At 47.0% G+C, this 17,924-nt stretch overlaps 9 protein-coding genes across 9 annotated transcripts; 3 read left to right on the top strand and 6 right to left on the bottom strand.

Moving 5' to 3' along the window:
• Positions 1-49: 49 nt before the first annotated feature.
• On the bottom strand, positions 50-2,375 carry PHATRDRAFT_42741 (predicted protein; the record flags this gene model as incomplete). Its single annotated transcript, XM_002176655.1, has 1 exon — positions 50-2,375. Exon 1 carries the CDS (start codon positions 2,276-2,278, stop codon positions 50-52), a length of 2,229 nt encoding a protein of 742 aa, XP_002176691.1. The 5' UTR covers positions 2,279-2,375.
• Positions 2,376-2,580: 205 nt separating this feature from the next.
• On the top strand, positions 2,581-3,857 carry PHATRDRAFT_42740 (predicted protein). The gene is made up of 2 exons (XM_002177157.1): positions 2,581-2,941; positions 3,015-3,857. Exons 1-2 carry the CDS (start codon positions 2,702-2,704, stop codon positions 3,645-3,647), a joined length of 873 nt encoding a protein of 290 aa, XP_002177193.1. The 5' UTR covers positions 2,581-2,701; the 3' UTR covers positions 3,648-3,857.
• Positions 3,858-4,305: 448 nt separating this feature from the next.
• PHATRDRAFT_42739 (predicted protein) lies at positions 4,306-5,463 on the bottom strand. Its single transcript, XM_002176654.1, has 2 exons — positions 5,034-5,463; positions 4,306-4,965 (listed from the first exon to the last, which is right to left on the bottom strand). The coding sequence occupies exons 1-2, from the start codon at positions 5,394-5,396 to the stop codon at positions 4,363-4,365; spliced, it is 966 nt and encodes a 321-aa protein (XP_002176690.1). The 5' UTR covers positions 5,397-5,463; the 3' UTR covers positions 4,306-4,362.
• A 508-nt stretch (positions 5,464-5,971) lies between these two features.
• On the bottom strand, positions 5,972-7,495 carry PHATRDRAFT_42738 (predicted protein). The gene has a single exon (XM_002176653.1). The coding sequence runs from the start codon at positions 7,407-7,409 to the stop codon at positions 5,991-5,993; it is 1,419 nt and encodes a 472-aa protein (XP_002176689.1). The 5' UTR covers positions 7,410-7,495; the 3' UTR covers positions 5,972-5,990.
• Positions 7,496-8,141: 646 nt separating this feature from the next.
• On the bottom strand, positions 8,142-9,008 carry PHATRDRAFT_3527 (predicted protein; the record flags this gene model as incomplete). The annotated part of the gene is made up of 2 exons (XM_002176652.1): positions 8,142-8,337; positions 8,506-9,008. Coding segments are annotated over 2 exons (699 nt in total), but the record flags the coding sequence as incomplete, so codon positions are not given.
• A 944-nt stretch (positions 9,009-9,952) lies between these two features.
• PHATRDRAFT_42736 (predicted protein) lies at positions 9,953-11,165 on the bottom strand. The gene has a single exon (XM_002176651.1). It carries the CDS (start codon positions 11,061-11,063, stop codon positions 9,996-9,998), a length of 1,068 nt encoding a protein of 355 aa, XP_002176687.1. The 5' UTR covers positions 11,064-11,165; the 3' UTR covers positions 9,953-9,995.
• A 526-nt stretch (positions 11,166-11,691) lies between these two features.
• Positions 11,692-14,154, top strand: PHATRDRAFT_42735 (predicted protein; the record flags this gene model as incomplete). The annotated part of the gene is made up of 2 exons (XM_002177156.1): positions 11,692-13,911; positions 13,984-14,154. 2 exons carry the CDS (start codon positions 11,692-11,694, stop codon positions 14,152-14,154), a joined length of 2,391 nt encoding a protein of 796 aa, XP_002177192.1.
• Positions 14,155-14,822: 668 nt separating this feature from the next.
• Positions 14,823-15,616, top strand: PHATRDRAFT_42734 (predicted protein; the record flags this gene model as incomplete). The annotated part of the gene is made up of 1 exon (XM_002177155.1): positions 14,823-15,616. A coding segment is annotated over exon 1 (762 nt), but the record flags the coding sequence as incomplete, so codon positions are not given.
• Positions 15,617-16,432: 816 nt separating this feature from the next.
• On the bottom strand, positions 16,433-17,368 carry PHATRDRAFT_9255 (predicted protein; the record flags this gene model as incomplete). The annotated part of the gene is made up of 2 exons (XM_002176650.1): positions 16,433-16,798; positions 16,901-17,368. Coding segments are annotated over 2 exons (834 nt in total), but the record flags the coding sequence as incomplete, so codon positions are not given.
• Between the last annotated feature and the right edge of the window lie 556 nt (positions 17,369-17,924).

Below are 17,924 nucleotides of genomic sequence, written 5' to 3'. Positions count from 1 at the left end.
CATGGCGACGACTTGGCTTCAACAGTAGCCGGAAAATGCAATTTTTTAATCACAACTCCTCCTTAGTCGGAACAGGTTGCAGCGTTGCTTTTATATTGAAGTGGACACGCCCGCCAATCAGTTGTACCATTGGCTGAAGCTCATTCTCGTACTTCGCCCATGATTTCAAACTGTCCTTATAGATTCCCTTGCGCACCTGTGTGGTGGATAAAGTATTGACTGCGTGCTTCTGCTTGTGGAATTGCAGAACGCTGTCATCCCAGGGCAAACCGGTGGCATCGATGATCGCCCTTGCCATACCGGGCATATCTTGAACCATGTCCTCGTAGCGGACGTGTGTTACGCGTCCCGGCAGAGCGTCGTCCCAATGGTCGATAATGTCACGGTACGAGTGATAAAGCTCGGCTAGAGCGTCAAAGTCGGATGTGTAGTCCAACGTACCGCTCGGAAATTCATGCTTGTAAGCCGAAAAGATCGTATCCATTGGATTGCGGTAAACGTGAAGTATCAAGGCTTTTGGATACAGTAGATGAATGAAGCCGACATTATAGTAGTTGGTGAGCATTTTATCCACAAATCGCAGTGGGATGTCGTCTCTAACTCCGCTCGTTTCTGTGGTAGCTTGCAAAATTCGCCAACGCTTTCGCATGCCATCGACGACTTCTTCCGCCAGCCGTCTAGTGACTTCCCCCAGCTGCTCGCGCCGCCCACCCATACTGACTTGAACAATCTTATTGCGAATATCGTCAAGGCGTCCGTTAAAGACAGAATTTTCGCCGGTGCCAACAATTTTTGGATGGGCGTCCAATATTCGTTCGAGAAGAGTTGACCCACTGCGGACAAAGCCAATGATGAAGATTGGCGTCTCGGTCTCGCTGCCTACTCCCGGGGACCAGAATCCTGGCTTGAAAATTTGCTTGGTCTGGAATGATTTTGTCGACTCTTGCCCTGACTGCCAAACAGGTAAATTTGCCATTTTGTACTGGTATGCTTCGGTGAGATGATGCCATGCCTCGGAATATGCTTTCGTCTTCTTGTCGTGATAGGTGAAGAGCGAATGATGGAATCGATTGAGACCATTCCCGAAAATTTGCTTTGTCTGGGGCGGGGCAGACGCCCATTGTGCTTCAAAAGAAGGAATTAATTGATCCAGCAACTCAACTACTGGCCCCCACCCTCCAGGAATCGCATCCTCTTGTGCTTCGAGTACACGAGCAATTCCGGAGAAAGAATCTGGAAACAATCGTTGTTCATCCTCCCGAACGACTTTCAAAAAATCGGCACCAGCCTCAGCGTACTTGCCCAAGATAATGTTCGTTGACGCGCGTGCGTTAACCGCATCCAAGTAGCTTGGTGCAATTTCTAGACATTCCGTGTAACTCTTCGCCGCTCGTTCAAACATGTTGGCCATGTAGTAGACTTTCCCAAGCGCCGTGTATACAGCACAAACGAGGCCGTCAGCGCTCTTTGAGGCATAGTCCAGAGTGACTTCGTCGCTCACGGACTTCGTTCGCGAACCATTCAAGGAAACATTGGTCGGTTGATTTGCAGCAACCAGCTTATTCCGTTTGGCTACCACAAGACCAACTACTTTGTTGTAAGTGTCAATTGCTTCCGTTTCATAAGTACCACCTTCCCGGTACTGTAGATCGTAGAAACGCAAGGCGTCCGCAAATTCAATCGCCTTGTAAATATCGGCAGGGTCATCTACAACGTCCTGTCTCATTGCATCAATCTTTTCGATGATCATGAGACGGTTCGGGTCCGATGCCCGGCCCCGAGGACGGCCACCAGCGTTGCGACCATTAGGCAGCGGTGAGGAAGTAACGGTGTCCTCCAATTTTTTGCTGTCGGCTGCCGAAGGCTGAGCAGACGGAGACAAAGTGGGCTTGTTTTTCCAGTGTGGACGACGACGTTCAATTTTCTCTATTGTTGCGCGGTACGATGTGGGCCACCGGGATGGTAAGGAAGGATTATCGGCTTGCCGAACTGGGATGGGTGCTTGGGTCGGCCTGACCGATGGTGTCGAATCGATATAGTCCTGATCGAGCTGGATAGGAATCGACTTTAAAGGTTTCGTTTTGACAGTGCCAACGTTTGTGTCTACCGTCAGTCGACTGAAAACTGCAAACAATAGAACTGGGACAACCCAATAAAGGAACATGGCGCCGGTCAGGGAGTTTCTCGGCTCCAGCGACTCAATACTGTGAGAAGCAGTAACACCGCCCTCGGAAAGATCTGACGGTGCATCACGGCTCCTTTTGTCCTCCGACATCATGCTTTCAAGTGAGCGCCAGCGTCTTGGTTAGAGATTGTACCTTGGCGGTTTTACCACTTGGGTTTATCAAATGTGATAAGTTCGGGCCCACTGTCGAGACATCCTAACAAAGGAGTTTACGGTCGAATTTCAGAATCAGAAAGGCGCCTACCATAAAGACGAAAACAACGACAATGCGATCGAGTCAAAAAATACAGGCGCGTGTACTTTTTGCGCTTCTGATAAATCTCGTCATTTTGAGCATGAGCATCACAGATATCGCGTGAGCAGAACTGTGAAAGAATTCACAGTTAGTCAAGGAGCCGTCGGCCGGAACAACACTGGTACCGAGATCAACCCTGACACAAAGGATTCGCTCATGCATACAAAAGGTGGAGAGACCCAGCTAGATAGAGTCCAAATTTACGAGTTTCGAACACTGTTATGGTTGGCTGCTCAACCGAGGCCCATCTAAAGGGTTTGCTGCCTGATGTTTACGGACAACTTCATCCTGTGGAAACACCGGAGCTCATTGCTCGGAAACGTGTCGAATTCGAGGACGAATTAAAACGAGTTCCGGATCAAGAAAAGATATGTTTGATGCAGGCCGAAGAGAAATGTCCCGAACTACTTACAGACGACTTCAAGCTTATGTTTCTGCGATGTGAAGTCTTTCAAGCTAAGGTAACGCACGCAAGCGTTCAATGCAGTCAAATTGCTCCAGATGTTTCATTGTGTCTAACTTTTGGTTGCACAGTTAGCAGCAGAGCGGTATGCGCACTACTGGGACAAACGGGTGGAAGTCTTCGGGCCTGAGAAAGCGTTCGAGCCCCTTACTTTGATAGGCGCTGTTAGAGACGATAAGGAAACGATACGCATTGGAATCATTAGCCTTATGAAAGAAAAAGATCCAGAGGGGCGGTCTATTATCTTTTTTGACGTAGCTCGGCAAGATCGAACAAAGTACAGTCGAGATTCTCTCGGTCGTGTCTTTTGGTACATTTTTCACGCTGCGATTGAAGATGAAAATACACAGCGGCAAGGTGTGGTGGTTCTTGGTTGGCCACAGAACGCCAAGTATTCCCAATTCGACCGTGGGCTTATAAGAATCGTTACAACATCTATCAAGGGCGCAATACCAACACGCCTCTCAGCTCTTCACATCTGCCAGCCCCCAATGTTCGCCGCCATTGTTATACCAATCATCAAATACTTTCTAGGCGAAAAGCTTCGTAAGCGCATCAGCGTTCATTCAGGTTCGCAAGAGAAATTGCTTGGACGGCTCGAAAAATTTGGTCTGTCGAAAGACAAGCTGCCCGCCGATCTTGGTGGTCACATTTTGGTCAATCGTGAGAGCTGGGTCAACGAGCGCCTGGCCGCAGGTCTTTAGGTTCTTCTTCACTTATCGTCATGCTTTGCCTTGCTCTTTCCTTTCCCGACGACATTGAGCTTCTGTTTACTTCCCTTTTTTTACGGTCAGGAATTTTGTTCTCCGGATGGTCCTTTAAGGCTGACAAGATATTGAGCGTTCTGCAGCCAATGTTCGCAGTTCAGCTTCCCGCCAACTGCATCGTGTATATCGTTAGAAACAGCTCATTAGATTAGCACCGGTTGATTTTGAAAGCACACTTGGTACCAGTCTTATTGATAGCCTGCCCGGTACCTTTCCCATGCCTATATTCAGGCGGGTCAGGGCAAATTCTTCTGCGAGTTAAATCTTTGGAGAGATTTTCCAAACTTTCTTTCGGCCCTACCGGTAAGGAGTCCCTAGTTGTCTGAGATTGTGTTGCTATTAATTCTACTATATTTGGCGAGGATATTGTAGTTTATAACATACAGGAGAGCGAAGATAGAAGATTCAAAAGTGTAGGCGGAAGTCGAAAACGCTTGTGGCAAAGCGTTGGTCCAAGGATAAAGGCCAGTAACTCCATAAACGAAACGCGCAACACGCATACTAAAATAATCCGTCATAGTATGAGTATCAGCCTACCAATGGAGAGACCTTTAATATGAAATCAGGACAAAACAAATCTTTGTAACTCTGAAATGCGAATTTTTCTGGAAGAATCTATAATATCAAAAACGCTACTATGCAGCACACTCGTCTATGCCTTTCGGGGAATCAGAAATACGTCGTCGGGGTCTTGCTCACCAAGCCGCTTAGCAACCCAGTCGTTTGCTACAACGCGGATTTCCCTCATTCCTTTGTACCGATCAAGTTTGATGACAGATTTATTTGTACCATCCGAATACATTCCAATAATGATTCCAGTTTTCCCTTTCTCGGGACCACGAACCAAGATTACCAAGTCCCGGACAAAAGGGGGGTCTGTTTTAGGATCAGAGTATACTAATGCATCATCAGCAATGCCTTGAAAGTATGGTTCAGTGGAGATACTGTCGTCATAGTATGTATAGAGTCCACCTACCCGTAAGTATCGATCAAAATGTAAAGCCATTTCCGAGTACGCGAGGTACGCCTCATCTAACGCCTGGCGAGAAGCGGCTTGTTTGAAGCGTTCCACAGAGGCAAAGAAACGACCGACCTCATATCTGAGAGCAACTCGAAGTCCTTTGTCGGTTGGTGCATCCGACGGAAAAGCAGAGTCCGTGTACGTGGTAAATACTGGGACAAACGATCGAAGTTGAGCCGGATATGATTCAACAAGATCCCAGCGCTCTTGCATTAAATCGCGCTGGAGTTCGTCCTGCAAAAGCATCAAAGAGGAGTTAGAGCGTAAAAAGAAATGTGTATTTGAAAGAGTCCGAAACTTACCATGACACTGCCAATGTTTCGAATTTTTGATGCCAGCCCCCCGACCCTCCTGTTTACAGGGCCTTGCGCAGTCATGGTTTTTGACAAATCTGGAAAGTTGATCATAGCATTTGCGGGAGATGGCGCGTTCGTCAACCAAAGGGTTCCGATTGCAACGGGCGGGCTCTTCAAAACAAAGTCTCTCCGACTGTTATGCACAAAAAGTGGCATCAAAATCTTTCGATACGAGAATTGATGGAAGCAGTAACTCTCGGGAATAGAGCATGCTATTAACAAAAGAGCGAACTGTAAACAAGTACACATCATTCTTTTCTGGCATGCAAACGCAGGATGCCAATCCATGAAATTAGCGCTTCTCTTCATTTCCTCGCCAGCCGCTCGATGTCGGTATCAATGCAGCTTGCTTTTGTTTAGTACGTGCAAAGGGTGATACGTTCGGTTATACGGGGCGCGTCGTTTCTCTGTTTTTCTTTTGGATCTGTCTGTACCTTGGATTGACTGACAATGAGCTGGAAGTTGCCCTCGACAGAGAGTTCACAAACTCTATACCTAATCTTGCTGGCGGTTGATCTCTCTAGATTTCCTGCGAAGGGAGTTCTAGACACGAATGGTTATTCACGAATGGACTAGATCGCAAGGAATTGATCGTCTGTGGCTGGATGAACGGTAAGGAAAGTCGCTGTAGGCTCTGCTTGCGGAGGAAACATCAAAGTTGGCAGTCCTGTTTACTTTTACAGTTAGTTGAGGTCTCGGCTACAACATGGCTCCCAATAAGAATGCTCGGTCAAAATTTTCAGTCGGCGAAGATTACTAACATAATGTAAGTGTTGCTACCTATAATTTCAAATGATATACCACAAAACATGAACAAACAACTTCAACTCACCATCCGCATGAATAAAAAATTGATGTCCTTTACACTACCTATTTTGTCTATTAAGAATGACTAGGAATCTACTACAACTCTTTACTGTCCCTTGAGCTTCGGTGCAGAAAATCGTCCCGATTTCCCCAGCGGTTGCCTACAACGCTGCGCATAACATCAAGCGTAGGTCCAGCTCCTGGAGCAAAAGAGCAACGTGGATCAGTGATCTCCGTTGAAATGTCTTGCTGAATTGTGTCGACGGCAAGGTTTGTACACTCTCCAGTAGCTTGGCACAAATTATCAACGCATGATCTTCGATCTTCACAATATTTTGTTGCGTAGCAATACACTTGATTTACCGAACGGATGGTGCCGTCTTCCTCGGTCTGTATATGTGAATCAAGGAAAGTTTCCTTCTTGTTCACGCCACATCTATCTGAATTTTCAATAATCCAAATGTTGCTGTTTTGATAATCACGGCAAAACTCTCCATGACTGGAGTACTGTATCGCCTCTCCACCAAAAATTGCAAATCCAATGTCGTCGTGATCGAGTCTGCTACTGCAGTCATTGAATACAGTTGCTGATACGAGACTAATTGCTGCAAGGTCATGAGCTTCGGCATTGCCACCACAGCTAAAAATGACCGTGGCCTCAACAGCAGCCTTTTGTAAAACGCAAGTCATCGCTGTACTACTTTGCCGGCTGCAAGAAGCTTGCTGCGTGTCATCAATCACCAACACAGCTGCTCCATTACAATAGATCTCGACAGCTGGAGATGCCAGCGATTTAGCACATGTTGAATTTTCCCCCCAAGCTACCACAAATGATGCCTGACGATCGAACGAAGAAATATTGTAGAATTCACTGGGCACGTCACTAAATGATTCCTGAGCGATATCGATCTCATCATCTTCATCCGCCCGCTTGGTAAGTCCTGTTGACAACCCTGCGGTCAATGTCAGTAGAAGTATCACTGCCACAAGAAGCAAAATACTTGGTCGCTTTTGCCAGCTGACTGGCTTCGCAACGACAAATTCTCCAGTATGTTGATCGGCAACCAATGTTGCTGACACGAGATGTTCTCCCGCAAAAGAAAGATCTTGAGGGGCTTCTTCATCTCTTGTGCTCGGATAAGCAGTTCTATCCGACCCTATCCCTGGCTGGTGGAATGCACCAGGGGTCGTATCGGCTCTTCTTAACATTGTTGGGATAGGAATGTCAGCCGCGTCTTGCGTTTCCTTCTTTACCTGAGATTTGAGCTCATCCGAAATGTGTGTTGTTTTAATTTGCGAATCCCCATCCCCCGGTATTTTGCTTGTCAAATAATCGTTGACATGAAATTCGCTGTTCGTGTCTAATGGTTGGGCTGCGCGCTCGGGCACTGAAGTGGTTCCGGTATCGTTCTCCGCTTGACTGTAAATTGAGAAATCCGAAATCTCACTCACGGTAAGTGCAGAAGGTTCGCTCGTAAAGGATAAGGCGACGTCCAGATCGGTGTTAGAATTCATCCTAGGATACGTTTCTTGGCTTGGCGTACTACTCTAGCGACGCAGCTGCAATCAACATACTGGAAAACCGGAAACGGGGAGAGCTCTGTTTGGTAGTAAATTTTGGTGGATGGATTTGCATAGGCAACGCTGAGCTGAGAGTGAATCGCCTTCACGTGACCCGAAGGCTCGCATCGCTAGTAAATTTCCAAACAGAAACTCCTCTCAGCCATCTGGTTTACATTTGTGGAAAGTCCTTCCGAGATCTAGGGTATTTTTTACCGGTTCCCCAATCATCAAATAACGAATCAGAAGCAAAATTTCAGTTAGTTATAATTGAATATACCCGTAACTCAGAATCCTGATGATGTCGTAGCTATAGAAATATTAGACTTGCGACTCTCTCTTTGTAATTCCATGGAAATTTGTGGGTTGCCATCCGACATGAAAGCGCAGTAACTTGAGGCCACCAGTATGATGGCTAGTTCTTACTGTTAGACGGTGAACTCAAAATCAATCATTTCTTTACAAGTTGGACTCTTCCAGCCATTTCGCTAGGACTTCAACTGTTTGATCCGCCTGGGAGTAGAAAAGTTGCTCTTTGGCCGCATCGGCTCCCAACAACGTTTCGGCCCGTTCTGCCAAATCTAGTGGCGGCGCCAGGAGTGGTGCAGCATGCCCACCCGGTAGATCTCGCCTTTGCACATCAATTTGAACCATCGGTCTTTTCATTCGAATAACTTGACCAGCAACCTGTAGTAGGTCCTCGATTTCATCCGATTCATCCAACGGATCTTCCGTGTACTTGACAATTAGTGTCCGTCGAGCGCGATATGCTCGACGTGCAGCCGCTTTTACTTCGGCAGGCGGAGGAACAAAATCACGAGCTCCATCCGCCACCTCGTCGATCAGGAGTGGAATCTGTTCCAACGTCTCCAGAAACTCGTAGCTTAGAGGTACCAAGCCTGCCTGTGACAAAGCGTTGGTTGACGGTTGCACCAAAGATTCAAAGGCATCACGGAGGGCCAATGGTACGCTGACAGTAGCATCTTTTGCAAATGCTTCGAAACCTGGTGGTGCCAAAAGTTGAGCTGCTCGGCTCAGCAAATGATCTGACGGAACCTCCCCAACAGTGGCTGACTTGGCGAGCTGAAGACCAACGGATAATATTTCGCTTCCACTGGACCGTGTCGCGTTTCGAGCTGCAACATAGGTAAAAAACGGTGCAACAACCTCCTCAAATACCGGGATTGCTTCGGTTACGGGTTTATTGTTGAATGAGATAAGTGCGTTTGCACCCCTCGGCGTATCAGGAAAGAGACTCGTAATGAGAAGTTGCAAGACGCTTCCACACGAGTGTCCAAGTCCAACGACCGGTAATGCGCCGTATTGTCGGGCCAGCGTGGCGGCTACCATTTCGAACCGTGACAATATTGTATCACACGTTGTTAAATAATCGAATGATAGATCGTATGGTGTTGCAACCACCATGTAACCTTTCTTGGCCAAACTTTCCAGCAAATATCGGTAGCTTATGTGAGGGGCCTTTCCCACGATCGCACCTCCTAAGAAATGAATTAACGCTCGTGGAGGCCCAGTTTCAATAGGAGGCCTCAGCAAAAAATTCCCGTGTAACTCTTCCCAGTTTCCGAATACTCGGACTACTCTATCCTTGCTTTCTTGTGACACGAGATCTTCTGATGAAGCAGAAGAGAATAGTTGTGATTGTCGATGCCGATCATTCAGAAGTTGAAAGCGAAAGCCTTCCCGACCAGCAGCGACAGCCACCGAAGAAAAGGCAGCAGTCATTTGAACAAAATTCAGCAGCAGTATCGGAGCCTTCGCGAAAAGCAGTAATGATTTTGGAAATAAAATTTTTTTATCACTCGCCGAAGCAGACGTTGTTGATCGTCTTGGAATGATCATCGTAGACTAAAGGCCAGATCACGACGTAGCTATTCCTGTGATTGAAAACAATGGAATATATAGCCATGTACGGTCGATGACTATCCAAAAGGAGAAATTCCTTGTCTCCTGTTATAAAAGCAAAATAGAGATTAGCGCAACAATTATTTACCCACAATTCACAACCAAGATGGCAGCGAATGGGTGCTTTTCCTTTTGCGTGGTGTGCAAAGGCCTGATAGGAGGAGTTGATATTCCGAAAGCAACCAAAAAAAGGTCGAAGGCACACAATTTCAGATAGAGAGACTGAGTCAGTTCTCTGAATTTAGCCTAAATTTCAAAATCCAAGCGTTTCCTAAGACATATTTATTTCGTTCCTTGCTGTAAAATAGGGTCCGACGACATTTAATCTCAGTCGACCGTGGCAAACTAGCAGGTAGCGAAAGCTATTCGCCGCAGACTCTCAAGACTGTGGACAACCTTAAAGGTTAGCTTTGCACGGTTTTCTCTGCGTCCAACAATTAAAAACTGGCAAGATCACGACGCCGACGAAAAGAAAACTAAGGAACAGAGTCCGCGTTACAGACACCCAATCCCTACAAGGTTTCTCTGTGTCCAATGACTAAAGTAAAAGCTGACAAGACGAGGATAGCGGCGTAAAGAAAGGTAAGGAATAGAGTTCGTGTTTAAGACTTCCAATCCCTACAAGTCGGGCATGCCCAGGATCTTAGCAAAGTCGCGAAGCTCTGTCTCATCTTCAAAGAAAACCTCTCCTGCCTGCATCCGCTCCATTACGGCGACGTCCTCAACCATGTGACCGAGGTTGGTGGTTCCCGACAGAGGCGTTCCGTATCCCAAGCTCATCAGAAACGCATACAAAAGCGTTTGTGGAGAGAGACCCTTTTGTTCCGCAAGAGTCTTCGCGTCAGTAGTAGCAAGAGCGTGGCGATTCGCTGTAAGCGTCCAGAACGATTGGTACCAGATGGAATGATTTTTGCAAAAAGCCCGTAGCTCGGTGTCAAAATTTGAATCTTCGTAAAAGCGATTCTGCAATACACTGGGTTTAATTCTCGCTTTTTGGTAAAGATTTTGAAACGTCTCAAAATCGTAGCAGTTGCTGATTCCAAGACGGAGAACCTTCCCGTCGTCCACGAACGATTCCATTGTTTGCCAGACTGTCATTGTATCTTCGAAGTCATTTAGGGGCGAGTGAAGTACCAAGGAATCCAAATAAGAAGATTGGAGGTTTTTCAGAGAAACTTCAAGCGAAGCCTTCACTTGTGCATCTAAAGGCGAATCCGGATCATACGGGATGTTTTGTGGATCTTGCCCGCCGAAAGGCGTGTACTTCGTCTGTAGGAAGAAGTCCGACCGCTGCAGTTTGAGTTCTTCCGCGGCACTTTTCCATCCATCACCCACACCCGCTTCGTTGTAATGCTTTGGTTGGCAGGCAGTGTCGATAAAGCGGAATCCGCTGTGAACTGCTTGGGAAACAAGTTCGGCGGTACGTTCCTTCTTCCAGGCCGTGCCGTACAGAAGGAACGGTTTGTTGCTTGCTGTGATACGTGCAGCAGAATGAGCGGCCGCCATCATACTATGCCTAGTTTCTCGCTCTTCCTGATTCAAAAGATAGAAATACAGAGAGACGGCAGTTCCAACGAGGATCAAGATCCCGAGATTCAGAAAGTGGCGACTCAAAGCGGCAGGTTGCCTGAGAGAGAAATTTTCTTCGAACAGACGCCGTCGAGATTGCTTGTTAATGCGAACCATGTGCCGCTTCACGATCAAAATACACCCACTTGGCCACTCGTCTTGTTAGACTAACGGAAGAGTTATTGACCACGAAAAGGGTTGTTGATCCCAACGAAGTGAAGTCCATGTGTGAGTTCCGTCGATAGAACTCGGTAGATCCGAAAACGAATCTGTTTCGTGTCCTCACGGACATGTGATCGACGAAGTCATTTTCAAGACGGTTTTCTCGAATCCTAATATTTTACGACCGTCCCTCGTCCGAGCTCGTAGCGTTTCGCGCTCGTTCTTTGCCGTCGTCTCTAACAGCGTGTTGTTTCGATTGTGCTCGTTGCTCGCCTTTTCGGGACTTTTGGCATATGGTGTAACCTGTGGACGGCCGTTTTCTAGGCACCATTGAAAGTTTCATTTTTCTCATTGTACTGTGTCAGATGGACCCTCTGATGTGAAGGTAGCCATGGCAAGCGAAACGTCACAACAAACTAAGAAAGGAAAACGAATAGATGATGAACGAGAACCACTCTCTCGGATTCTTTCGAAAAGGAAACGAGATTGCGAGTCGCTTGATAGACACACTGTCAGTTTGCTAGTGGGTCCACATTGGGATGATCTGAAAACAAAACCAAAGACGAACGATCCGGCTGCTAAAATGGAATTCGTTCTAGAAACACTGCTAAAAGACGCTTCCAGAAACGAAGTACCGCCGGCAAAACGGCGAGCAGCACTGACGAAGGCGTATGACTTACTGAGTCGGATAGATAAAGAACTCATTGCTCTTAATGCGCGAAACACTCCATCTGAAAACGATAGTGAGCAATCGGATACAGATGTCGAAACGAAATCAACAAACGGAATCGCCGTGGCGGTTGCGGGCGCGTCGTCCAAGGCGTCCATCGATACCGGACTACACTCACCTTCCGGGGGGCGATCCAAGAGTACTTTGAACGGTGGGATCACAACTTCGAGAGCTGCGAGCCCTTCTGATTTGAGAAGTAGTGGGGAAAAATCAGCGCCGGCGATACTTGATGGCCCCGTTGCTGCTACAAATGTTCCATCTACGACGAAAGCCACCACCTCCAGTTCTGGGTCGGGACTGTTGGCTACAACGTCGTCGGAAAAGGCACCTTCTGACGTAAACATCGCCGTTGTAGCCAAGAAATCATCAACGAGATGGGGCGAGCCCCTTTCAAAGAAGATATCTGCAGGCCGGAATGGTGCACATCATGAAGTGGTCGAGGCAAATTATCCCTCTGCTGTACCAAATAATGACGCACCGAAACCTCTACATGAATCTTCTGCAAGAATACAAACTGATGGTAAACCGAGATCTGAACATCTGGAAAATGAATCTCTTCATCTGCCGGGGTCAGCTTTAAGGGTAGATCCGATAGCAACAGGGGACGAAGCGACGAGACCAGCAAGCCCCGTTCAGACTTCCAAACATTCATGTCGTACCAGCCTACCTCCGTTCATTCCAGAAACAACAAGTAAGCGCGCTACCAGCGGTGGTCCTTCTTCAGTGCTCTTGGACAATACATGTAGGTTGGCATCACGTGATTCGGACAAAGAACAACGTCCTACGTTGGCAGAAAAGGGAGGCCAAAACATTGGCGTGCTTGTCTCTAGCAGTACTGTCACAGCGAAGAACGTACAGAACCCCAAACACAAGGTGGATTTGGATGAATCCGGCTCATCTAGTAAACTTTCTAGTAAAGGAATTCAACGACCTCAAAGAGATCTGTCTCTACGATGGGAACCGCCGAAACGGAGATCTTTTGAAGTCGAAAGGAGCGCATCGAACGATACATTTGATCGACAAACCAGGAATCGCGAATCGCATTTGAATGAAAGAATGGATGACGCCATATCCCAGAAGGATGTGACAGCTAATTTTTACAATGAACAACGCTCTAAGCAAGAAAGAGTGAGACAAGACGCGAACTCGATTTTTCAATCCAATAGAAAGCCGCTGGTGAACGATGTTTGGATCAATTCCGGCGTTCCAAGTCATGCAGTAACAGTCAAAATGGCCGCTGACAGAAGTCCAACGTTTTCAGGGTCTTTGTCTGAAAGAGGGGAAATAAACTTGAAACTCAAACTGGATCCCTTACCAACAAGCATATCCAAAAGCCTACCGGTCCGACTGAAAAAATGGGATCCTTTTTTTACTTTCGCGGGGCCTTGCAGATGCACGTTGACGGTGCCTGCAGGCAGCACAGATGCAACTAAAACAGGATCATCCTTGAGAATCAATCTCAACACACCTATGTACCAAGAATTCATCAGAAAAATTCAGCCCGAAATGTGGGGAAAACCTCGCCAGGGTGCTTTGAAATGGAAGAAGGGAGATTGGGGATTAATGTTACGCGCTCTTCCCTTATCAAGGACCTCAAAAAATCGAGCTGATTGCCACTTATGGCCTAAGGGAACTTTTCTGCAACTTAACGGAAAGCCACTGCGATTGGCTCAAAGGCAGCAGCAGAGTCATGATAAGTCTCTATGGAAGAATCAATGCACGCAGTTAGACTTGACTGAACATGTATCTATGTCTGACCCGAATGTTTCGATTGAGATATGTTGCTATGATGAAGAACCGTTTATCTTAATGGTGGGGTTTTGCAGATATGAATCTGCCGATTCGATATTCTCCACGATACGAAACCCAAATAACGGGCTACTGAACCGAGTCACTGTAAAAGAAGGGATGCAGCGAGCCATTCAAAGAGCATCTGGACAGATGCACATTATTGATGGGAGCGATGGTGAGAAGGTAGAAGAAGTAGGCAAGTTTGTTTTCAGCTTGACTTGCCCTATTTCCAAGGCTTTAATGAACTCTCCTGTTAGAGGAAGGTCATGCAAACACTGGCAGGTATGTGACTAGATGGTCTGCCTTCTTCGTAGTATTCTACAATTCTTATAACTCGATTTGTATTCACCACAGTGTTTTGATTTGAAGACATACTTGGATGCAAATCAAAGAGTCACGGGCAGCCGTTGGCGTTGTGCTTCATGCGAGTTGTTTGTGCCATATGATGAGCTCGAAGTGTGTGAGTTTACGCTAGCCGCGTTGCAGCGATACAGAAATGAAGCATCCACGGCCGAGATCGCATAGAGTTTTCTTCAACGGGAATCTATCGTCTTCTGGATGAGAAAAGAGCTAGACACAGTGGCAAAAAGCGGCCAGTTCAGGATGAAGTGGATAACGACAAGTCAATCAAAGTTGCGAAACTAGTGGACGAGACGGACGTTATCGAGATCGATTGATTGCATCTAATTGTCTGACGAGCTTGATGGAAGATGCAATGCGTTCTAATTACGAAGTTGATCGCAGCCAAAAACCTAAGTGTCTACTTGTTACTGCAATCTTACCTAACAGCCGCCCTAGGTTATGCATTTTAAAGCTGCTGCAACGCATTGTATTTCGCAACATTGCACTGGTATTACTTTTGTTTTTGTGGTCCCTTGGTGTTACTGTCTCCGACTACTAGGTGGACTAGGTAGTCAACTCACACAACCTGACCTGGACCTGAAAAAATTGATTGTTCCTGTGAGTAAGTTCATCTTCCGCTGTTTCAAATCAATTTTTTTGCATTTTAAAGAGTCTTTGAATTAAAATGTCCTTGGACGGTCGTGTGATCGGCTTTTTGAAGTATTCACTGTCACTGTCAGTACCGTGATCTTCGGCGGAATCAACGAACATGCACATCATCATCGACGTCGGACTCCTGAATGCCAGCCTGGATTTTGAAGACGTGAAACACCCATCAAAACTCTTTGTCACATCAGTAGCAGACCTTCCCACATTGTGTACGATGAAGCTTTGCGTGAAGTTTCTTGTTTTTCTGGGAACACTTCCATGGGTTGCCTTTTCCTTCGTTCCAATGCAAACCCGACTTGCTCCTGGACACCATTCCGGGTTTTGCAAGAGGATTGTACGAAGTGAGCTGTATGCAAGCTCGATGCCTCTTTCAAATAGATCACCTATGCAAAAAATGGCTTCGAGTGGACGAAGTTTTGCCTCCTCAGTGAAAAGCAAGATTCAAAACAGTGAAGTCTCCTTTTGGAGAGCCGCAGCATTGACATTCTTCTCGACCTTGATTACATACCGCAGTGCCATCGATATTCAACTGGTGCATCTATGGACATTCTTGACCACTTCTCCCCACTTGGTAGCGCGCATTTTTCGTACCGACAGCTATGAGTGGGTCCTTGCGATCACCTGCTTTAGTGTGTACATCCATTTTTTCGGCTACGGTGACCGTGCTGTGCGGAGGGCGGACCGTCAGGGCAGGATCCATCCGTGGAAAAAATACCGTTTACAAGATCGTTACGAAGCCGACAAACATCGCCGTATGATGGAAAAGCGCGCTTTAAACGGCGTCGACGTGAGTATAGAAGGTGTTCGACCCAATTTAGAAACACAACAGTCCAAGTGGAATTACGGAGCTTGGATGTGCGAGTTTTGGGTATATGCTCTACCTTTGCTGACGTGGGATATTCTATCACCTCGACGATTCCGTCGCATTGGGGCGTTTGCGGCGCCGACAACAATGCAAATCCTTGGAGGTGTCGCTGGTGGGCTGTTTTTCTACGATCTCATGTTTTTTGTTGGCCACTTCCTCATGCACAAAATTCCTTTCTTATATCGCACAATTCACACCAAGCATCACAAGACCCAAGAGGTTCGAGCAGCCGAAATTGTGCGTCTATCCATTGCCGAAGAAGTGCTGGAAGTAGGCTTCTCGATTGTCGCACTAAACCTGCTAAGCGTCCACCCGTTCGCTCGGAGTATTTACAACATTATCATCACTTTTCTGTTGACCGAATTACACAGCGGCTTTGACTTCCCCTGGACTCCTCAGAATGTGGTACCCTTCGGACTTGCTACCGGTAGCCGCCGGCACCATTACCACCACAGAGTTGGGAAGCACTACTACCAAAAATTCTTTTACCATGTGGACCGGTTTTTTGGTACGTATCAGAAGGACGACGGTAGCTTAAACGGCGATTCAGTTCAAAAGAATCCGTACGTTCCTCCGGCTTGGCAAACGAAGTGATGCGTTATGCAGCTAGCTGTCGACAAGGTACTGGCAGCTCATATCTTAGGGAAAAACATGACTATAGGGACTTCTTTAGCAGTTCTTTTTCAAAAGTCTATGTAAATCGGCTTTAGAAAGTTCATATTGTGACAAATTGTCGTAGTGCTGGCGATGGTCGGCTTGCTCTGTAATATAGTGCTCTGTTCCTTTTCGACGCTACGAAGACCGGTCATCCCGATCCTCGTCCGAGCTGATCGAGGAAATCGAAGCTTGTTCAGCGACGGCGTCCGCGCTGGAGTCTGTCTCTGGTTCCAAAGCTTTCAGCAATGCTTGCTTCTTCAGGGCCGCATCCTTCTGCTTCTGACTGTAGGCTTTACGGTAAAAGTGCAGAAACAGTAAAAAGAGGCTAATCATTTCAAAGTCTTGGATGCAATGCGCCGCGTAATGGCCCCAATTGCTGCCGGGGGGCATTCGATTCATACTCCAGAAGGAATACAGAAGAACCGTAGTAAATTGTAGCAGCTGTGCCTGCGTTAAGTACCGCTTCCAAGGGCAGTGAACTTTCAGCAGACTGAACGTGTAGTATGAATACATCATGACATGAATCCATGAGTTGAGCAAAGCGCCAAAGTACCCATCACCGCCGGGATGGAGCTTCAACCCAAACCACCAGGCCCAAGATATCGACGTATGATGATAGACGTGCAGAAATGAGACCTACAAGCAAAGCAAATGAGAAGATAAGAAACACCTGGTATCGGTAAATCGCCGGCATGTCCTGCGTTCATGCCTCAACATTGGCTCTTCTACGGAACTTACCTGATCCATCTTTCCCCGCAGAACCATAAAGTACGTATCGAGAAACTCTAAGTACTTGTCGCAGTAGTGCACCCATATTGCAAAAGTCGCTCCCGTATCCACCAAATCAACCGGTCCGCCGACAAAGGGATGTCCACGAAACATGACCGCATCCACGAAGCGGTATACCATCCATGCGTTCAACACAACTTGTCCCGCATTGTAGAGAATCATAGCCTCCCGTAGTAAAATTTTCACATCCACATTTGGAAGTAAAAACTTGTTGGAAAACCATCGAAGCAAGGGCAAACTCACCAGATAAAAGGTAGTCAACGCTGCGGGAACCTTCCAGTTGTGCAACTCGACCCTGCCACCTCCAGGGACCTTTGCTTCGTCCACAAAAGTGTATTTTCCCCACACTGCGAAGACACCTACTAAGATTGATGCACAAGTGTAGCGAGCTGCAAGAGAGGGCACGGGTGGATCCATCGATTTGCTTAAAATGCCGTTGGCATCGGCCTCGGATAAATTGTGTGCCATAGCCGGTTTGTTCACGGAGTCGGCCGCCGACGGTGCTTGAGCGCCACGCTCTTCTACACGAACGACCACTGTATCTGTGGGACCACACATGATAGATAGCTGTTCTGAAGGGACAACTGCGGTTGAAGGTACACCGGCTCCGACAACCAACCAATATGGATTGTGAAAAAAAAACCCTCGTTGGTGGTTGGACCTTGTTAAAGTCGCTCTTTCCAGCAGCTTTACAAGGTAGCTAGAGCCAAACCTACCAAGATATATTCGGGGTATCGCGATGACGCGGACGATTCCAAACAAAGTGCATTTTCTCGTTCGAACCAAATTTGCGAAAACGGATATTGGATGTAGATTCCGGTGAGTGAGGGCACGATACTTTGTCTACGGTCTTTCTACCTCGTTTTTGGTAATGTATGTGGTGCGTATAGGAATTAGGAATGTGTGACATCAATAGAAGTATCCCAGTATATGGTTTTCGATGTTTCCGCCCACGTCGACCATCTGGTCTCCC

The sequence above is a fragment of the Phaeodactylum tricornutum genome, chromosome 1 (assembly GCF_000150955.2).
Source record: "Phaeodactylum tricornutum CCAP 1055/1 chromosome 1, whole genome shotgun sequence".
NCBI classification, from domain to species: domain Eukaryota; phylum Bacillariophyta; class Bacillariophyceae; order Surirellales; family Neidiaceae; genus Phaeodactylum; species Phaeodactylum tricornutum.
The sequence above is the reverse complement of the archived record's forward strand: the minus strand, read 5'-3'. Positions and strand labels throughout refer to the sequence as shown.

Coding starts and splice junctions, on each gene's coding strand:
- PHATRDRAFT_42740 (XM_002177157.1), top strand. CDS start 2,702: ATGGTTGGCTGCTCAACCGAGGCCCATCTAAAGGGTTTGCTGCCTGAT. Junction 2,942..3,014: donor GTGAAGTCTTTCAAGCTAAG/GTAACGCACGCA, acceptor TTGGTTGCACAG/TTAGCAGCAGAGCGGTATGC.
- PHATRDRAFT_42739 (XM_002176654.1), bottom strand. CDS start 5,396: ATGAAGAGAAGCGCTAATTTCATGGATTGGCATCCTGCGTTTGCATGC. Junction 4,966..5,033: donor GAAACATTGGCAGTGTCATG/GTAAGTTTCGGA, acceptor ATGCTTTTGCAG/GACGAACTCCAGCGCGATTT.
- PHATRDRAFT_42738 (XM_002176653.1), bottom strand. CDS start 7,409: ATGAATTCTAACACCGATCTGGACGTCGCCTTATCCTTTACGAGCGAA.
- PHATRDRAFT_42736 (XM_002176651.1), bottom strand. CDS start 11,063: ATGGTTCGCATTAACAAGCAATCTCGACGGCGTCTGTTCGAAGAAAAT.